Source organism: Homalodisca vitripennis, chromosome 5 (assembly GCF_021130785.1).
Source record: "Homalodisca vitripennis isolate AUS2020 chromosome 5, UT_GWSS_2.1, whole genome shotgun sequence".
NCBI lineage: Eukaryota > Metazoa > Arthropoda > Insecta > Hemiptera > Cicadellidae > Homalodisca > Homalodisca vitripennis.
Window position 1 is genome coordinate 2,307,667 of NC_060211.1, and position 21,178 is coordinate 2,328,844.

Below are 21,178 nucleotides of genomic sequence, written 5' to 3' on the forward strand. Positions count from 1 at the left end.
GTAAGACGAGAGCCAACGGTGCGGCAGACCCCGAATACCACTTGTCCACAACTGGTGCAACAGTTGTGATGCACACAGTCAAAAGCTTTGGAGAGGTCGAGAAATATGCTGAGCACATGTTCTCTCCTCTCCAGGCCATCGACAACGTTGTTGATGAGATCCGTCACAGCATCAATGGTTGACTTGTTTTTTCCTGAACCCAAACTGTTCAGGACAGATGATTTCAAAATGATTTGAGGAACTTTTCAAGTTGTTTGAGAAATGTTTTTTCGAAAATTTTGCTGAAGGTGGGAAGAATTGAAATCGGACGATAGTTGCGGATATGCAAGGATCGTCCTTTTTGAAAATTGGAATCACTTTTGCTGTCTCAGTGCAGACGGAAAAATGCCTTGTGCAAAAGAGAGATTGATCAATTTTGTGAGCGGCGTCACAATATGCTTGAAGCACTTTTTGATTAACCACATAGACGTACCATTGATGTCACTAGATTTTTTCGGTCTGAGATCCTGTAATGACACGAGCCACCTCTCCCTCGGACACAGGAAAAAAGGACCATGGACGAAACCGGTCCCGCCATTGGCTTCTTGACTTTGGTTGCCGATATTTAAACAAAATGTCTGATGCAGCCACAGTTGAAAAGAAATTGTTGAAATTGCTTGCCACATTCGAAATGATCATGAATCAGTCCAATTTCAGATTTGAGTTTTGGAATGGTGAATTTTGAATCATTTTTGAATTTGTGTTCTTTTTTATAATGTTCCAAGCACTCTTTGAAATATTGTTGGACTGTTGTAGTTGATTTTCAACGTCTCTTGCTTTGGCATTTTTTTATTTCTTTGCGGTAATTTTTTTTAAATTGTCGATAAAAGATTTTGAATTCTTCGTTTTCGGATTTGACATAAAATGAGTGGTAAAATTTGAGGCTTTCTCTTAAATTGAAGATATCCTGAGTAATCCAGGATTTTTTCTTCGCTTGAGTAGACTCTTTAAATTTTTTGAATGGGCAAGCTATGTTTAGATAAAAAATGAAGCGGTTCGAAAACGCGTCGAAAGCCTCATCCACTCGTTCGAAAGACTCTAAGAAAGACCAAGATTCCTTGCTGAGCGACCTTATAAATTGCTCGACATTTCCGGGTTTTTGATCTCGTTTCATTTTCACGGGGGGCGGTTCAAATTTTGGGTTGTGGCGTGCAATTACGGCTTCTTGCGCGAAGTGGTCTGAGATGGCCGTGTTCAGGACGCAGACCGAAACGTCTGAGATGTTTTGTGATGACGTTGTCGATGGCTGTACTCGTTGTGGCAGTCACTCTAGTTGGTGAGCTCACGGACCAGATCAAGCCAAAAGAAGTGAGAATGTCGCGTAGCCGCTGGGTCAGGGGGTTGGTGTTGTCTAGCACATCGATGTTGAAGTCACCAATGATGATAAACTTCAACAACTTTGAATTGATATAATTTAGAAGGGTCTCAATATTTTCAAAAAAAAGTATTGCTGCACCCATTGGGAGATCTATATAGACCCAATTATAGTAATTTTTTCCTACGGAATTTAGATCAGTTTTTATTCCCACCACTTCAAAGTCTAGATCACAGCTATAATCCACTTTGAAGGGCTGGAATTTCATTCGTGATTTTACAAAAATTGCAAACACCACCCCCTTTAAAGTTTGTTCGGTGAAAATTGTTAGCCAATTCGTAATTGTCAATTCTAAACATAGCGACAGTGTCAGCCGTGAAGCCATGTTCAGAGACAACGAAGATGTCAAGGGTGCAGCTCTTCTGCCATGAGTGGTTAGCTCATCCACTTTATTAGTGGCAGATTGTGCGTTTTGGTGCACAACTGAGAATGTCTCAGTTAAATTTTGTATTTTGGGATTTTGATTTTGTCTATAACATTGTAGTGCACATCATGAGACAATGAGAATACCTCTTCTCGTAGATTACACTATATTTTGTGGTCTACGTGTCTCTGATGTAACGAGTCTTTAGACGAACACGACTCCAGACAGTGTCAGATCCCAGACGTTGCACTATGAGGGGCTTAACTCAACATTCACAATGATTTATGACGTTAGGAACATTTTCCGCACTTATATCTTATCTTACTAACACTATTTATAATGCATGCAAATGAATACAAGTGCAATTAAATAAAATTTAACGTTTTGATAGAAGTGTATAAAATAAAAAATCGCAATAAAAAATTGCTAGTTGAATATTAATGAATTTGAATTTGGCGCCATGTGGAGGACGATACTTAGATCGCCCAATTTCCGGTGAGCTGGGGGAAGTACCACAATAAGAGAGCGCGTGCTGGTCGAACTTGTGGCACCTACTTTTAACATGGATTTTCACTCCGTGTTTTCATTGTTTACTCTAAGCTGGTATCAATCAAAACTAGAGCTCAATATTGAAACAAGTTCCACAAAAAATTTTATGGTGGACTACTTTTAAACATCTTGCAACGTTCTATAAAAGCTAGGTGGTCGAAACAAATACAATGGCACTTTAAAAATATCCATAGTTTAAATCGTGTTCTATTAGCAGATGAGTAATCATTATTATTTTTAGATTGAGGTATTTATGGTTAGGTGTAATAGAGGACTTAATTAATAGTTCTCCTCGCCAATTGAATATGTATTTTTTGTGTTAAATAAATACATCTTTCATTTCATTTTATTGAGGTGGGTTCATGGAGATGTTAAAGCATATTTATTAAAAACAAAAAGATACTTCACTCCGCACTGGTTGAATTGCACAACAGATGCAAGACAGAGACAATTTTGCGAGAAAGCTCTGAATATTGCCAGAGAACTTGGCTTCAAAAAGGTCAATCAGTCAGTAAATCGAGTCAATCTACAAACTTTGGAAAAGACACTCAACTTTGTAAAGAAAGGAAAGCATTTTAAATCAGAGCGAGAATAACCTCATATAAATTCTCATAAGTTAACAACAAGGCATTAAATAAATAATTGAATAAAATTGATTATTAAAAGTATATAGACAAAAGATATAAGCATAACACGTACATCGCAGCCGCAGTATAATGTATAACGAGGCTAGCCAAAAGGCCAATCAGAAGAAAAAGTTTAGATATCAGTTTAGACACAGATAGATATCAGTTTAGACACAGATAGATATCAGTTAATTATTGTTCGGAACATACTGTATATTGTTTGTGAAAGCTTCGGTGCTGTATGTTCCTCTGTGACGGCGAGGGGCGGTTTAATTTCTTGTCTGCTCCACGATTAGCAACGGGTAGTCGATAAATATGAGCGGGAAAGACTAGACGTGTATTAATTATAGGCAGAAGTGTGACGGAGCGCCATTGTGTTGACAGATGTGGTTATTATTAATAAGCTGAGTGCACGCTACACCTGGCTCGCACTGCTAACAGACCGGTGACCGACTCTCCACTCTCCACTCACCACTCCCATTCCCAATTCCCAATCCCAATCCCAATCCCAATCCCAATTCCAATTCCAATTCCAATCCCAATCCCAATCCCAATCCCAATCCCAATCCCAATCCCAATTCCCATTCCCATTCCCACTCCCACTCCCACTCCACTCTCACTCCACTCCCACTTCCCACTCCCACTCCCACTCCCACTCCCACTCCCACTCCCCACTCCCACTCCCACTCCCACTCCCACTCCCACTCCCACTCCCACTCCCACTCCCAATCCCACTCCCACTCCCACTCCCAATCCCAATCCCAATCCCAATCCCACTCCCACTCCCAATCCCAATCCCACTCCCAATCCCAATTCCACTCCCACTCCCACTCTCCACTCTCCACTCTCCACTCTCCACTCCCACTCTCCACTCTCCACTCCCACTCTCCACTCTCCACTCCCATTCCCACTCTCCACTCTCCACTCCCACTCTCCACTCTCCACTCTCAACTCTCCACTCTCCATTCTCCATTCTCCCCTCTCTCCTCTCCACTCACCACTCATCACTCCCACTCTCCACCCTCCACCCTCCACTCTCCACTCCCACTTCCACTCTCCACTCTCCACCCTCCATTCTCCACTTCCATTCTCCACTCCCACTCTCCACTCTTCACTCTCCGCTTTGCACTCTCCACTCTCGACATGAATACAATTTGTAATTAAATCAACAGCTACATAAAGGTCGATGAAGATGTACAAAATTTATGCATTTTAATAAATATAAAGTGCTATGGGTTTATGACTTAGAGAGCTGTTTAAATTACTTCTAATTCAACACTACCATATTGAAATAGATTGGAGTTCTATGTATTTTTTGTTTGAGTATTCACTTTAAGATATTTATGCCAAACATTTGGAATACAGCCCATAATTCTAGCACATCAGTCCTGACGCTGGTACCTGGTTACAATGTAGCACATCTGTCCTGACGCTGATACCTGTATACCATGTAGCACATCGGTCCTGACGCTGGTACCTGGTTATCATGTAGCACATCAGTCCTGACGCTGGTACCTGGTTACTATGTAGGAAATCAGTCCTGACGCTGGTACCTGGGTTACAATGTAGGACATCAGTCCTGACGTTGATACCTGGTTACCATGTAGCACATCAGTCCTGACGCTGGTACCGGGTTACAATGTACCACATCAGTCCTGACTCTGATACCTGGTTACAATGTACCACATCAGTCCTGACGCTGATACCTGGTTACCATGTAGCACATCAGTCCTGACGCTGATACCTGGGTTACAATGTGCCAGGCACATCAGTCCTGACGCTGATACCTGGTTACAATGTACCACATCAGTCCTGACGCTGATACCTGGGTTACAATGTGCACATCAGTCCTGACGCTGATACCTGGTTACAATGTACCACATCAGTCCTGATGCTGGTACCTGGTTACAATGTATTACATCAGTCCTGACGCTGGTACCTGGTTACAATGTAGCACATCAGTCCTGATGCTGGTACCTGGTTACAATGTATTACATCAGTCCTGACGCTGGTACCTGGTTACAATGTAGCACATCAGTCCTGACGCTGGTACCTGGTTACAATGTACCACATCAGTCCTGACGCTGGTACCTGGTTACAATGTAGCACATCAGTCTTATGGGTAATTGAGATGACAACGAGATAATCGCATATTAAACAGATTTTGGGTATAATGACACGACATGTTAAAACGAGTGATAGATAGTGCCATAATAAGGCCTAGCGAACTATCTGTAAGATAGTTACAATACAAGGTCTATTCTCTAGCAAGTTACAAACAATTGCTACTAAACATGTTATATGTAATAGTTAGGAATGAGGTAGATGATGGTGCATGTCCACCAATAGGACTTGGCTATCATCATTTAATCCTATCACTTAGTAAGCCTGACCACGTTCTCTCCTGTCTGCCTTTGTGGCTGTAAAAATATCATTTGTATAAGATTTCTTTTCTTGATTGTTTGTCCACAAGACATTTTGAGAATGAATGAGGTGCCCTGTACGGCATGTGGTCTGGCGTACTCCTGCCTTACATATTATAACTCACTAACTAATCGAAAAGTTATTAATAAACGTGCATTAAAAGGACAAATAGAGAAGATATTTGGTATGCACAACATCTTAAACGCTAAGATTAGGTACTTTAATGTAATATAATACTCAAAAATTACAATCGTGTTCTCCTCACATTATAGTGAAAAAGAACTTAAGTATGATTTGTAGAAAACCAGATGAATAGGAAGGAAGAAGGTCGAGCGAAGTAACCTTTTCCTGGACTAAGAATACATACTTTTAATAAAATTTTGTAACAAAAAAAAACACAAATAAAGTTCTAGTCGTATGGTGAAATTTCTTGTATCGCTTTTAAGCCACGGCTCTAAGCCATGCTACCCTTGTCTGGATCACTTTGGCTGATATTCCTGTCTCATTGTACCTTTCCGGGATTTGAACCCGTGATCTCTCACCCACTGCTCTCATTTATAGAGCCGTGACTGTATCCAGTGAGGAGGACTATGGTGTGAGTTAGTTTTAAAACATCTAGAAAAAATCACAGCAACCGGAAATATCCACTTCCCTTTACTTCCGCCGGCGTTTCGCCGCCCACTTGACCTCAAAAGGAGAACTTTTTGCTTGGAAGTGTGAAATATGTTTGACAAACGGAGTCTAATGTTATAAATAGAAGTGACACAGGGTTAAATACATCCGCTTTGTGGTTCTGAAGTGGAGTTTATGTGTACAAATCCTATACACGTGTACACATAACGTAGCTTTAGACTCTGCACTAAGAGGAAGGTGAACTGTAGCTGAATTTACACACAATCACTTGTACCTGTATTTTCCAGTACAACCTCAATCACTATTCATAGACTATGGAAATCTCTACGTAAAAAAATCATTTACCTCACCACTCCCAGAAATACTTAACCAGACTGAAAATGCCTGTAAACAATTTAAAATGAATTAGTGGAAAACATTCCGTAAGGAACCGTAATGTAATTTTCCATTTGTTATATCTTTTTTATAATTATTAATTCCTGTGAGATTAGTGTTCGAACTAGATAGGTAACTATTGTGGGTATATGTTTGGTTATGGAATTATGATGACCAGAAATACTTAAATTACACAAGACAAAATTAGATAAGAGACGTTAACCACATTAACTGCAATACTACATACAGTGCTTATGCAATCAGGTGAGATTATCACATATTATAATAAAAGAGTACGACATACATACACTTTTATAAGAAGTCGTTATGTAATAACAACAGCATTGAATAACTAGTCTTGACAATTGTTTTAAGTGTCCAGACAGGCAGATTTGCTACTACAACTTTTACGTACAGTTGTCAGTTTCGAAAGGACAGCTGTATTTTAAAGATGTCGTCATTTCCGGTTTGTTTTGAAAATATATTACGGAGTTAAAGATTAAAATTAGTTACAACAAAACATACAACAATATGCCAAATGCCAAAGTTTTCTATATATTTACCCGAGTTGAAACAATAAAAATAAAAATATGGTTATAAACCTGACTTATAATACCTTTACTCTAACAGTTTGGTTGCGTAAAAACTACTTTTAAAGGCACAAGTAACTAGAACATAAGTTTAATGCTTCATGCGCAATTTACAAAAGGATGAAAGCATTAAAAATGCCTAAAATTTTCTCGTTAACTAGGATGAGCGGGTTAGGGGTAGGACTAAGAACATAAAGATGGAGGAAGAACACATTATTGTCCATTGTACAACTAGATCATCCATAATTACTTTTGCAGAATTATTACAAATCGCACCTGTTTTATTGCCTAAACCCACAGAGGCAACTGTGATGATGAGTGGAGGGTTTGGAGGGGGGGAGGGGCTACATTCTTTACGTTTGCAGGGCTGCACATTTGTAGGGTTTGGCAATGAGATAGGGTTTATGTCATTAAAAACGGGAGATATTACTAAAACCACATTTGCAGTTATGTAGGTATTTGAAATAACTAATAGAATAGCTGCCAGTAAACCATCCTGAAATTGTATGAGGGTACTGGGTAAAGTAAAAATCTTGCTAGATAATTAATTCAAAGATGTATAAACAATTATTTAATATGCTTTTGTTTATACCTGCCTCAAATATTTCCGGAAAGGTCCGGTAACCGGAATTTGGTAACACTATTGAATGATTTGAAATCGAATTAATCGATATTAGAATAATTATAGTTGTAGTTTGCAGTATTAAATGTAGTGGTCCTTATTATATATGCGCGCGCGCGCACGCACACACACACACACACACACACACACACACACACACACACACACACAATTTGTAGTTAACTTTCGATGACTCTAATTTTGATGAGTTCTAATCGAAATTGGAGACGTTTGATTTTATCGTAGTACTTTTAAATAAGCAAAACCGTTATATCTACAACATTTCCTGCACAGCAATCTGTCCTCTAATAAAATAATTTTATTTTAAACTGAAGATAGTTCCTGTGACAAGTAGAAAAATTTATTATTGTAACTTTTGATATTGTAGCACACATTGTCCCTTATAAAAGCTATTAATATTTTTCTTAGTTGGTTCACTGTCACATCCTTACCGAGGCTATGAGTTCAAATGTCATCTCGTCCTTGGACAAGTAATAACAATTTTACCTGGTCATTTTGTAACCTATGACAATTTTATCTAGGCCAATAATTCAGCAGGCCTCAACTCGATACAAATGAAGTTGGTTATAACATCAATTAGCAGAGTTGCGCAAACAGTGCATACCGAAGTAAAGGAGACTAAGTCACACCAATAAGTAAATCCTAGTACTGACTCACACTTGTCGATCATAATTCGCTGAGTGACTTTCAAATGAAACTTATAAAAAAAATGTTATGAGAGCTGAACGCTTCCTTAACGACAACGTAAAGTTAATAATAGTTTTCATTATCATTAGTTTTAATCATAAATTAAAGACAGAACTCAATTACTTTGACCATTTACTGTACGGTATTAATATTTACAAGAAGTTATCGATTTAGTAAGTAATATACAACGCAAGATTGGCTTGCTGGATCTATTATCGTGGCTGAGATATGACAAATTAGTGTAAGCAAATTACTTATTTATACCGGAAGTAATATACAACGCAAGATTGGCTTGCTGGATCTATTTCGTGGCTGAGATATGACAAATTAGTGTAAGGAAATTACTTATTTATACCGGAAGCGGATGTTGAACTCGGCCACGTAGAACAGAAAAGCTTATTCATACGTTTAATCGTACTACAAATAAGATTATATGATACGGTAAACAATATGAAGATACATTGAAGAAACTAAACGAGTAAATTAATAACTATATTATTTTTGGTATTTATTCTTTTTTGTAAAGCTATGGATGAAACTCATATTAACATTATATTTTAATGTTTAACCATACCTGTTTTCAGTTTAGATTAATGTAATAAATCGTAATTTAGAAATATTACATTTGTACTGTTTATTGTTTGTATTTTTGTGATATAACGACATACGAATATGATATTGGACAAAAACTAAAATTTTCTTCTCAGATTGTATATTCTTATGCTTAACACGCTTAAAACCAAAGTGAAAACATAAACAATGGTTATTATTATTGACAAACCTACGGTATATAGAAGTTGAAAGATGCAATTGTATCCAAAGCGCCATCTTAATATGTTTGGCTGACGGTGATTTAATTTATATGTACATATCTTAAGTTGTTCCAAAGTGGGCCAAGCTAAAAAGAACTATGATCTCAGAGAAAACTATCACTTGGTATTATAAAACCCTCGGGTACTGTACCATTTCAAGGTTCACGACAAGTTACACAATAGACGATCCCTCTTAGAGGAACTTTATCTATAAGAAACTAGGCTTGTGATTACAAAACATACTCCTAGACTGTAAATTTCTTGTAAACTCCGTTTATTATCAATACACATATACAAGTTTATAAAATTAAATAAAAACTGTTGCAGTGAAATAAAGAAATTAATATAAAGTAAATAAACAGGGCGTTAATCAGATGGCGTTTGGACTAAATTTCTGTCTAAAATACCATCAGCTGATACATTTCATCAACAGAATTAATCTTTATTTACCTTTTTACTTTGTTATTATAGTAAATTGCGGTATTTTGTTATTTAAAATGCTGTTGAAGTTTAATATTTTTATACGCAGTAGAAGCTTTTAAGGTATTAGCTTTAAATAAATACAATATTGTTAAAACTAATTGCATCCCCATACAAGAACAGAAATTGATTGATTTGACACTCATTTCTCAAAAAAATAAAAACGAAATTAAACTTAGTAAAAAGTTATAAGTATCAATGTGAAAGAATTAAGTAATACGAATAAAATATTCTTCTTAGTTTGAAAGAGAAATTCAACGAGAGAAAGAAGCCAACGATGAGTGGGGACTGGGAACAACATCAGGACAACACAATCAGTGAAAATGATAACCTATTGGGAACCCCTTTTACTCACAAGGACGGAATATTAATGCCGCCAAGTTTGTTGGAAAGTATGGAAGGATCAGAGTTTGATAACGAAGGCGTAGAGAAAGATGCTGGTATTGAAGAACAAGAACCTGATAATCTCATGTTCGAGCCACTCGACGAAGAAGGTGAAAGATATTTGAGGGAAAATATGAAGTTGCCGCCAATTGGTGAACTATCTTTGACGAAATATTACATCAACTTCCACCCTTCCAAGAGCGACACGAGTTCTTCGGTGAATTCTGTCGGTCCGTGGTGGAGTCAGGTGGAGTACGACGATCTGGAAGCATGCGAGTGTCTGACTGTGAGGAGACCACCGAAGAAAGTGGAGATTCTTCCGCTGCAGCCCAAGGCCAGGACGTACCCTCGTACACTGGAGCTGTTGCAAGAAAGACGAGTGATAGAGCAGAAGAACCAGGAGCATTGTCGTTCTCAAGCTATTTCTAACCTTGAGAGGCATATGGTTTCTTTATATAACCTTAAGGTGAGTGGAACTTTAAGTTTTGGTCGGAAGAGGCAAACTGAAAATGTTAGACTTTAAACAAATTTGAATAGCTAACGCAACATATTTTAAAGGCTGATTTCTTATTTCATAAACATAGAAATTGTCGTTAATAGTAATTTTTATTAATAGTTATACACTAGGACATGCCATTATTTGCCATTTGCAATTATCTTCATTTTGGAAATATTTATTTAAATGTAAAACCATCTTCTGCTTAAAACAAAGAAAATATAGAATTGCCTCACTGTAATATTTAATATTTTTACTAAATCTAAAATAACTGCAAATGATTTATTTTTTATTTTGAATAGGCTACAATTCTCTGAGTTAACGATATGTATAAAGTTTGTTATTAACGATGAATAATTTGAAAGCCTTATAGGGTTTTGGACTTTTGCTATCGTTACATGTTACAATCACCTAGTTTCGAGGATTAAAATTTGCACTCTTATTCAGGTGTTCAAATCCCTATAGTACATAAACATGAGAAAATTAGAATTAAAAACTACTGCGGTGCTTGAAAAACTACCGAACAAATGCCAACATTACTTTCTCCTTATATTCCACTTTCAGGTGTGTATGACGTGTTTTGTAGTATTATTGGACATAACTTGGTTTAATTCTCACCAGCCTGAACTTCAAGCTGTTGTAACAGTCAGGTGAGTGGCAATTCATTGGCGGACTTTTTAATTTTTGTGAATGTTGTATATATATATATATATATATATATATATATATATATATATATATATATGTATGAGCTTTGACACCTCAGGAAGAGAGCAGATTTCAACCCTCGAAGTGTTGTTTGGAGCATATGGCGACGGCAAATTTCTGAAATCTTATTATCCTTCCTCTTACTAAGTAAAAAGCCATAGTACAAGTTGCAGCGTTTGTATTCAAGCAATAGTTTTACTCACTTCCAATCTGTTTTATAATCGACACCTAGTTAAACTTTCGGTGGATCAACTAGTAATGTAATGTTTTAATTTAATTAACATTAAAATTACGTACGATGTTATTAAAAAAGGGTAAAATGAGCGGTAATAAAGTTTAGGCTGGAACTGCAGTTTTAAAGATCTGTTGAAACTTTGACTTATTATTGTCCTCTTAATAATGTACATAATAATTCGTAATTACTCGACAAGTTATTACTATGCTAGTTGCATTACTCAAGGGTCAAAATGAAGCCGGCACCTTTTACACTATATTTTCCTGATGATATACTATACTAAAGGATATTTATCTCCATGAGGGTTCACTTCTGGGTTGTTTATACTTTCCAGTTGAACTTACACTGGGTAAAGAAAAACCAAATTTTCACTTAAATCTGGGAAACCTCATGGATGTCCAGCAGCGGCACTTCAATAACAGCAAATGTCGAGATTATAGGGTGCAAGGGTAAAGCTGAGCGCCCATCGGGTCGGCACGGACGGTCTGTACGGGATTTTTCAAAAATAAAAACATTGAATTAAATAAGCATGCGGCCACTGTGTCGTCACGGCCGTCAACGGCGTTCCACACCTTCGGCATGTTCGATAGAAAGTCCGGAGCTACGAACTGTAGGACACTTCAGGACGGTCGGTTTGGCATTTTCAGCGTTCTATGCAGTATCATCTCTGTTGTGCTCGTCGTCAGTTGAAATCCTAAACGCTAAAACGATGGGTGTTAGTACACTGAGAGTGCTTGTTGAAAAATATGAAGAACTATACAATATGAGACACCCGGAATATTTAACAATGTGAAAGGAGAAAAATTCTGGGAAGAAATTGGAGCTACGATAAAACTACCAGATAAAAAAAAATGTTCTTAATACATTAGGACGTCAATAATCAGTTCTAAGTTGATATTCATAGATAATCTTTTTCTCTATATAATCCCTCATCTAGCATCAGTAATAGTGTTTCAAATTTGGCGTACTGAAGTACTCAAAAAACTTAACGTCATCTTCCACAAAATCCTGGAAAAAGTGTGAAATTCACCACAAATCAATATTTTTCTGTTAATGTTATGAATCCAAAACCTTTTTTCCTATTTAACATCCTCCTCTTCATCCATAAAAAACGCATTCACTACCACAATTTCCTCCTCCACATCCATCTTTCAACAGATCCTCTCCCAAACCGACTTCTGTTTTGGCGGAAGGCGGATGGAGGAGAGTGTGGAACGCCCGATCCAGTGTCGTAGCCTACCGACCGTACCGACCCAGTAGCTTAATTCGATAGGTCGTCTACTGCGGGAGATGACTATTGGAGTAGGTGGGGTTCCCTAAGAGTCAAAGGGTATTGCCAGCCTAGACATAGAGCGTGGCATCCTCTGCCTGCTCTGACTGGCATAATAGTCTAAATTCTTCCTCGTGGATCTCGACAGGAGGCGGCCTTTACCACCAACCAGAATATCGTGTCACTTCGGACGCAGCGCAAATGTCCTTTTAGGACTAAATGCAATTTCTAAGCTCTTTGTCCTAAGAGAAAAATGATATGTAACTCGTTACTGTGGGTTTTTAATGATGTTTTAATTTAGTAAAAAAGGCTTAATATTGTGTACTTTTGAAGGCCAACATAATTGAATTTGGAAACATAGCAGGGACCAGTAAATTATAAATGTTCTACATTAGTTCTCTGCCAGAGGTATTTCACAATATTATCAAGACTTCTGTACTCAGCACCAGTACAAGAGAAGCGATGTCAGAGGAGGGTGCCGAGGAGCACCGGTGTCACTGCCGCCCTTGGTTGTCCCAGACAAGTTGACACTTCAGCGAGACGCTCTACTCGCCAGGATCAAGTGAGTAGAGAGAATCCCAGTTCTTATAAACTGCGCAAAATAACAAGACCTTAACCTTCAAAGTTTGAATAATACATTAAACTATAAATCCTTTCATTATTTTTCAACGATTGGGATCTTTCAAAAAGCCCAAGGAGTTTCGAATTATAAAGAGAAAAAAGTACCACGACTTTAATAAACTCATTAAAAAATATAAAATTGAGGGTGTTATATTAAAATTTATTGTTTTAGTGGTTAAGACATTAATTCATAAAGCGAAAGAAAACGACCTGTTCCAAACTTTGCGTACACCGAAAGGATCATGGAAAGTATAAGAGATATTAAATGTTTAAAGTTACGTGTAATAACAAGTGCAAAAATCTACGTTGTTAATGTTTTACTGATTTAAAAAATACCGTATATGTTATACTTTTATCGTGAGTGTTGTCAGTTCATTCTTTAAAAATCGCTTTTTTATGTCCGTTTGAAGATAATTTGTCTTCTACAAGTCGGATGGTTGTTAAGCAGACTGCCACCTGAAATTTTAACTGTACGTATTGTTGAGATCGGCTTTTTGTATTTTGTTTGAAGATAATTTTTCTTCTACAAGTCGGATGGTTGTTAAGCAGACTGCCACCTGACATTTTAACTGTACGTATTGTTGAGATCGGCTTTTTGTATTTTGTTTGAAGATAATTTTTCTTCTACAAGTCGGATGGTTGTTAAGCAGACTGCCACCTGACATTTTAACTGTACGTATTGTTGAGATCGGCTTTTTAGTGAAATATAGAAACTACGAGTATTTGACAGAGTCAATCTACAAAGAGCTGTTCTGATATTTTTGTGAATCATAGACACAATAACACGTTAGTTACAAGTTGTATTATATTTATAATCTTGTAAAAATAAATACTTATCACTATAAATATTTTAAACTTTATACAGATTGTAGGCATACAAGTTTTATGGGTATTAATGAAAGAGCTGTGGCAGTTTAAAGTTTTAACCAAAAACAGTTTTTTGAGCGCAACCAATAATTGACTTTAGCACATCGGTTTTGAGATATTGTTATTACGCACAATTTTGTACATTTAATCTTTAATTTGGAACATCCGGTATAAGTGGAAAGCGGCTTACCAATTCAAACTGCTCTCATTAGTTGATGATTCTAGGTCGGGAGATGTGAACTGCCGATAACAATCTAAACTGTCTAACGACTTTACTACACCTTTGAAGGTTTCACGTTTAGGTTTGCTAAACACGCTCTTGGAGATTCTCCTCAGATGCTCTTTTAAACATTCATCCTTAAACAAACTCATAATTCAAAATTAGGGTTTACTTTCATGAGTCACTTGCAATCGATTCGAAATCAGAATCGTTTCATTTACACACGCGTATTTAATAAAAACAAAATGGAACCGTTCCTGGTCCTTAATGCTCCTACAAAACCCTTTTTATATATCATCTATTAATATTTCAAAATAATTATAATTTTAAAGAATGTTACTGTATCATTTTACTACATATGGGGATAGTTCAAAGTATATATTTTTTATGTATTCATAAACAAGAAATAGTTCAACGTTTAAAATTTTCTGTTAAATTTATAGTTTCAACATCAAAACTAGTGGCTATAAAAGATATTATATATATTTTTTTAATTTTCAGCATTACAAATGAATGTTGGAACCACCATTGGAAAATGTTTCAGACTATCTCAGAAAAAATATAAAGTAGTAAATTCAGATGGAGAAACACATACAAAATTAATTTTTTTGTCAGTTTGCCTTCTTAAATATGTTGGTAAACCTTTTAATTTGTTATTTGTGCAGAAGGAAGATGTTTGAGGACGAGTCAAAAAAACAGCAACGCATGGAAAGAAGACTGGACATTGTTAAGAAGATTCTGGGTGAACAACGTAGGAGAGTCTTCAGGAGGGAATTTGACAAGAGAAGTCAACGGAAAGAAGACGTAACCAAGCGTGATGTATCGCTGATCGAGGCTGAAGAAAAGCAACAGTTTGTGGATGATTTAATGTCTGGACAAGATGATAGTTATCTGAAAGGAGATGAGTATTTTGAGTTTGTCGAATCTATTCCTCAGAGCGAACAACATGAGCTGGAGCATCCAGAGACGTCTGGGGGAACAGAGATGACTGAGAGTCCCAGAAAGGTCAGTGGGAAAAAACAGAAAGACAAGAAGAAGAAAAGTTTGAAAAACTCAGAGAAAAAAGGTGCTAAAAAGAAAAATAAGGTAATCAATGATTTACTTATATATGTAAATATTAAACTATTAACAATCTTTAATTTATTACTTAAGTACAAATAAAAACGTCAAAATTATATTTGTATAGAGCAAAACTATTAGCTGAACGTTAGTGAAGCCTATCACTCGAAAAGTTGGAACAGTTTCACGTGACTCATGTAATCTGTCCGCACGATATCATGATCACGAACTGGCTAAAGACTTGAAAGATTTATTTTTCCATAGGCAGCAGGGAGTTATATGACAGTTTGAATCCTTAAATACGAAACGTATGATGCTCTATAGCCAATACCATTCAAAGATGACCACACTTCAATAGAATTTGGTGGTAAAAAAATTAAGTCTTAAGTCATATAACAAATGTAAATAAACACATCCTATTAGGCCACCATACAGGTTTTTTAAAATTTTACAATCATATGGGATATTTCTCTATCCTTACAGGCTACAATAACCTTATATTCGGACACTGTTGCATCCGTTCGGTACCGAGTTGCGAAGGAGTTGTTTTCAGGATCCAGCAAAAATTGCGCCACGGTGTATTATAACACCGTGGTCGGACAAAGACGGCGACATTGTGACATATTGGATATGTAGCCGGCCTGTTATGTGACGAGGGGCAGCAGGTTCCTGTCTACGTACTGCACAGAGGTCGTTGTGTAAGGCTTGCACAACGCGTGCCGAGCCACCGCTCCACCGCGCAGTTCTATTCAAACCACACATTTTATAAAATGATAGAATACAAAAAGTGGTTGTGTCATCGTAGCCCGCTTTCCCTGGCCCAGATCTGTCAGCGGGCAGCCTCTGGGACGGTTTTCCACTCCGTCGCCCACCACTCTTCCCTCGGAACGTCCAGGACACAATAGAGGAGATCACTGATCACTGCAAGGATAGAGTCTGTGTTTGTTTGTAACACATTTTTAAAATAAGGATGCCTCTTGATTTTGGAGACTTGAAACAATTGCACTAATTGCAACAATGCAGATTAGTTTATAGAATATCTTCTACTATTCATAAATATTTATGTCTTACATTTAAGTAGTTGCACTACCTAGCAAAGTGACTAGCTAACCATTTACTTAGTATGCATCTGTTTAGATACAAGATCCTGACTTATTCTACACTCTGTTGGTTGGTTGACACATTTCCTATATACTGTCAAGTAATGAGTTACACTAGCTAGCACAATGACTGGCTAACCCTTTGTTCTGTATATATCCTTTTAGATACATGGTCCTAACTGTTTATATTCTCAGTTGTGGGACACACTCTCTATGTACTGCCAAGTAATGAGCTGTGATAAATCAAGAGACCAAATTTCCTACCAAAAACCAATAACGCTTTTCTATGCATACATTTATTTACATAATCCTGACTGTTTAAATTATCAATTTTTGGACACGTTCACTATTTCATAATTAACTAATTGAACTAGCTAGCACAATGACTAGCTTACCCTTTACTTAGTATATATCAATGTAGATACATGATCCTGGCTGTTTATATTCTTAATTGTTGGACACGTTCACTATTTGATAATTAACTAATTGAACTAGCTAGCACAATGACTAGCTTCCTCTTTACTTAGTATGTATCAATGTAGATACATGATCCTGGCTGTTTATATTCTTAATTGTTTGACACGTTCACTGTTTCATAATTAACTAATTGAACTAGCTATCACAATGACTAGCTTACCCTTTACTTAGTATGTATCAATGTAGATACATGATCCTGGCTGTTTATATTCTTAATTGTTGGACACGTTCCCTATTTGATAATTAACTAATTGAACTAGCTAGCACAATGACTAGCTTACCCTTTTCTCAGTATGTATCAATGTAGATACATGATCCTGGCTGTTTATATTCTTAATTGTTGGACACGTTCACTATTTAATAATTAACTAATTGAACTAGCTAGCACAATGACTAGCTTACCCTTTACTTAGTATGTATCAATGTAGATACATGATCCTGGCTGTTTATATTCTTAATTGTTGGACATGTTCACTATATGCTGCGAAGTAATAAACTAATTGAACTAGCTAGCACAATGACTAGCTTACCCTTTACTTAGTATGTATCAATGTAGATACATGATCCTGGCTGTTTATATTCTTAATTGTTGACACATCCGCTATATGCTGCGAAGTAATAAATTATTTTACCTAGTACAATGACTAGCTTACCCTTTACTTAGTATGTATCAATGTAGATACATGATCCTGGCTGTTTATATTCTTAATTGTTGACACATCCGCTATATGCTGCGAAGTAATAAATTATTTTACCTAGCACAATGACTAGCTTACCCTTTACTTAGTATGTATCAATGTAGATACATGATCCTGGCTGTTTATATTCTTAATTGTTGACACACCTGCTATATGCTGCGAAGTAATAAATTATTTTACCTAGCACAATGACTAGCTTACCCTTTACTTAGTATGCATCAATGTAAATACATGATACTGGCTGTTTATATTCTTAATTGTTGACACACCCGCTATATGCTGCGAAGTAATAAATTATTTTACCTAGCACAATGACTAGCTTACCCTTTACTTAGTATGTATCAATGTAGATACATGATACAAGGCTGATTATATTATTAATTATTGACACACCCACTATATGCTGCGAAGTAATAAATTATTTTAGCTAGCACAATGACTAGCTTACCCTTTACTTAGTATGTATCAATGTAGATACATGATCCTGGGTGTTTATATTCTTAATTGTTGACACACCCACTATATGCTGCGAAGTAATAAATTATTTTAGCTAGCACAATGACTAGCTTACCCTTTACTTAGTATGTATCAATGTAGATACATGATCCTGGCTGTTTATATTCTTAATTGTTGACACATCCGCTATATGCTGCGAAGTAATAAATTATTTTACCTAGTACAATGACTAGCTTACCCTTTACTTAGTATGTATCAATGTAGATACATGATCCTGGCTGTTTATATTCTTAATTGTTGACACATCCGCTATATGCTGCGAAGTAATAAATTATTTTACCTAGCACAATGACTAGCTTACCCTTTACTTAGTATGTATCAATGTAGATACATGATCCTGGCTGTTTATATTCTTAATTGTTGACACACCCGCTATATGCTGCGAAGTAATAAATTATTTTACCTAGCACAATGACTAGCTTACCCTTTACTTAGTATGTATCAATGTAGATACATGATCCTGGCTGTTTATATTCTTAATTGTTGACACATCCGCTATATGCTGCGAAGTAATAAATTATTTTACCTAGCACAATGACTAGCTTACCCTTTACTTAGTATCTATCAATGTAGATACATGGTCCTGGCTGTTTATATTCTTAATTGTTGACACACCTGCTATATGCTGCGAAGTAATAAATTATTTTACCTAGCACAATGACTAGCTTACCCTTTAACTTAGTATGCATCAATGTAAATACATGGTCCTGGCTGTTTATATTCTTAATTGTTGACACACCCGCTATATGCTGCGAAGTAATAAATTATTTTAGCTAGCACAATGACTAGCTTACCCTTTACTTAGTATGTATCAATGTAGATACATGATCCTGGGCTGTTTATATTCTTAATTGTTGACACACCCACTATATGCTGCGAAGTAATAAATTATTTTAGCTAGCACAATGACTAGCTTACCCTTTACTTAGTATGTATCAATGTAGATACATGATCCTGGCTGTTTATATTCTTAATTGTTGACACACCCACTATATGCTGCGAAGTAATAAATTATTTTAGCTAGCACAATGACTAGCTTACCCTTTACTTAGTATGTATCAATGTAGATACATGATCCTGGCTGTTTATATTCTTAATTGTTGACACACCCACTATATGCTGCGAAGTAATAAATTATTTTAGCTAGCACAATGACTAGCTTACCCTTTACTTAGTATGTATCAATGTAGATACATGATCCTGGGTGTTTATATTCTTAATTGTTGACACATCCGCTATATGCTGCGAAGTAATAAATTATTTTACCTAGCACAATGACTAGCTTACCCTTTACTTAGTATGTATCAATGTAGATACATGATCCTGGCTGTTTATATTCTTAATTGTTGACACATCCGCTATATGCTGCGAAGTAATAAATTATTTTACCTAGCACAATGACTAGCTTACCCTTTACTTAGTATGTATCAATGTAGATACATGATCCTGGCTGTTTATATTCTTAATTGTTGACACACCCGCTATATGCTGCGAAGTAATAAATTATTTTAGCTAGCACAATGACTAGCTTACCCTTTACTTAGTATGTATCAATGTAGATACATGATCCTGGCTGTTTATATTCTTAATTGTTGACACACCCACTATATGCTGCGAAGTAATAAATTATTTTAGCTAGCACAATGACTAGCTTACCCTTTACTTAGTATGTATCAATGTAGATACATGATCCTGGCTGTTTATATTCTTAATTGTTGACACACCTGCTATATGCTGCGAAGTAATAAATTATTTTACCTAGCACAATGACTAGCTTACCCTTTACTTAGTATGTATCAATGTAGATACATGATCCTGGCTGTTTATATTCTTAATTGTTGACACACCCGCTATATGCTGCGAAGTAATAAATTATTTTAGCTAGCACAATGACTAGCTTACCCTTTACTTAGTATGTATCAATGTAGATACATGATCCTGGCTGTTTATATTCTTAATTGTTGACACATCCGCTATATGCTGCGAAGTAATAAATTATTTTACCTAGCACAATGACTAGCTTACCCTTTACTTAGTATGTATCAATGTAGATACATGATCCTGGCTGTTTATATTCTTAATTGTTGACACACCCACTATATGCTGCGAAGTAATAAATTATTTTACCTAGCACAATGACTAGCTTACCCTTTACTTAGTATGTATCAATGTAGATACATGATCCTGGCTGTTTATATTCTTAATTGTTGACACACCCGCTATATGCTGCGAAGTAATAAATTATTTTACCTAGCACAATGACTAGCTTACCCTTTACTTAGTATGTATCAATGTAGATACATGATCCTGGCTGTTTATATTCTTAATTGTTGACACACCCACTATATGCTGCGAAGTAATAAATTATTTTAGCTAGCACAATGACTAGCTTACCCTTTACTTAGTATGTATCAATGTAGATACATGATCCTGGCTGTTTATATTCTTAATTGTTGACACACCCACTATATGCTGCGAAGTAATAAATTATTTTAGCTAGCACAATGACTAGCTTACCCTTTACTTAGTATGTATCAATGTAGATACATGATCCTGGCTGTTTATATTCTTAATTGTTGACACATCCGCTATATGCTGCGAAGTAATAAATTATTTTAGCTAGCACAATGACTAGCTTACCCTTTACTTAGTATGTATCAATGTAGATACATGATCCTGGCTGTTTATATTCTTAATTGTTGACACACCCACTATATGCTGCGAAGTAATAAATTATTTTAGCTAGCACAATGACTAGCTTACCCTTTACTTAGTATGTATCAATGTAGATACATGATCCTGGCTGTTTATATTCTTAATTGTTGACACACCCACTATATGCTGCGAAGTAATAAATTATTTTAACTAGAACAATGACTAGCTAACTGCTTATTTTTTAGGTATCAATGTAGATACATGATCCTGGCTGT

At 36.2% G+C, this 21,178-nt stretch overlaps 1 protein-coding gene across 4 annotated transcripts in view; it reads left to right on the forward strand.

The window, feature by feature from the left end:
* The first annotated feature begins 9,557 nt into the window (after positions 1 to 9,557).
* Positions 9,558 to 21,178, forward strand: part of LOC124361721 — an 85,967-nt gene continuing 74,346 nt past the window's right edge. For all 4 annotated transcript variants that reach the window (XM_046815648.1, XM_046815651.1, XM_046815649.1 and 1 more), the window contains exons 1-3: positions 9,558 to 10,447; positions 13,134 to 13,252; positions 15,064 to 15,484. In XM_046815648.1, coding sequence (XP_046671604.1) covers positions 9,875 to 10,447; positions 13,134 to 13,252; positions 15,064 to 15,484 — 1,113 coding nt within the window. In that variant the 5' untranslated portion in view covers positions 9,558 to 9,874. The remainder of the gene's footprint in view (positions 10,448 to 13,133; positions 13,253 to 15,063; positions 15,485 to 21,178) is intronic.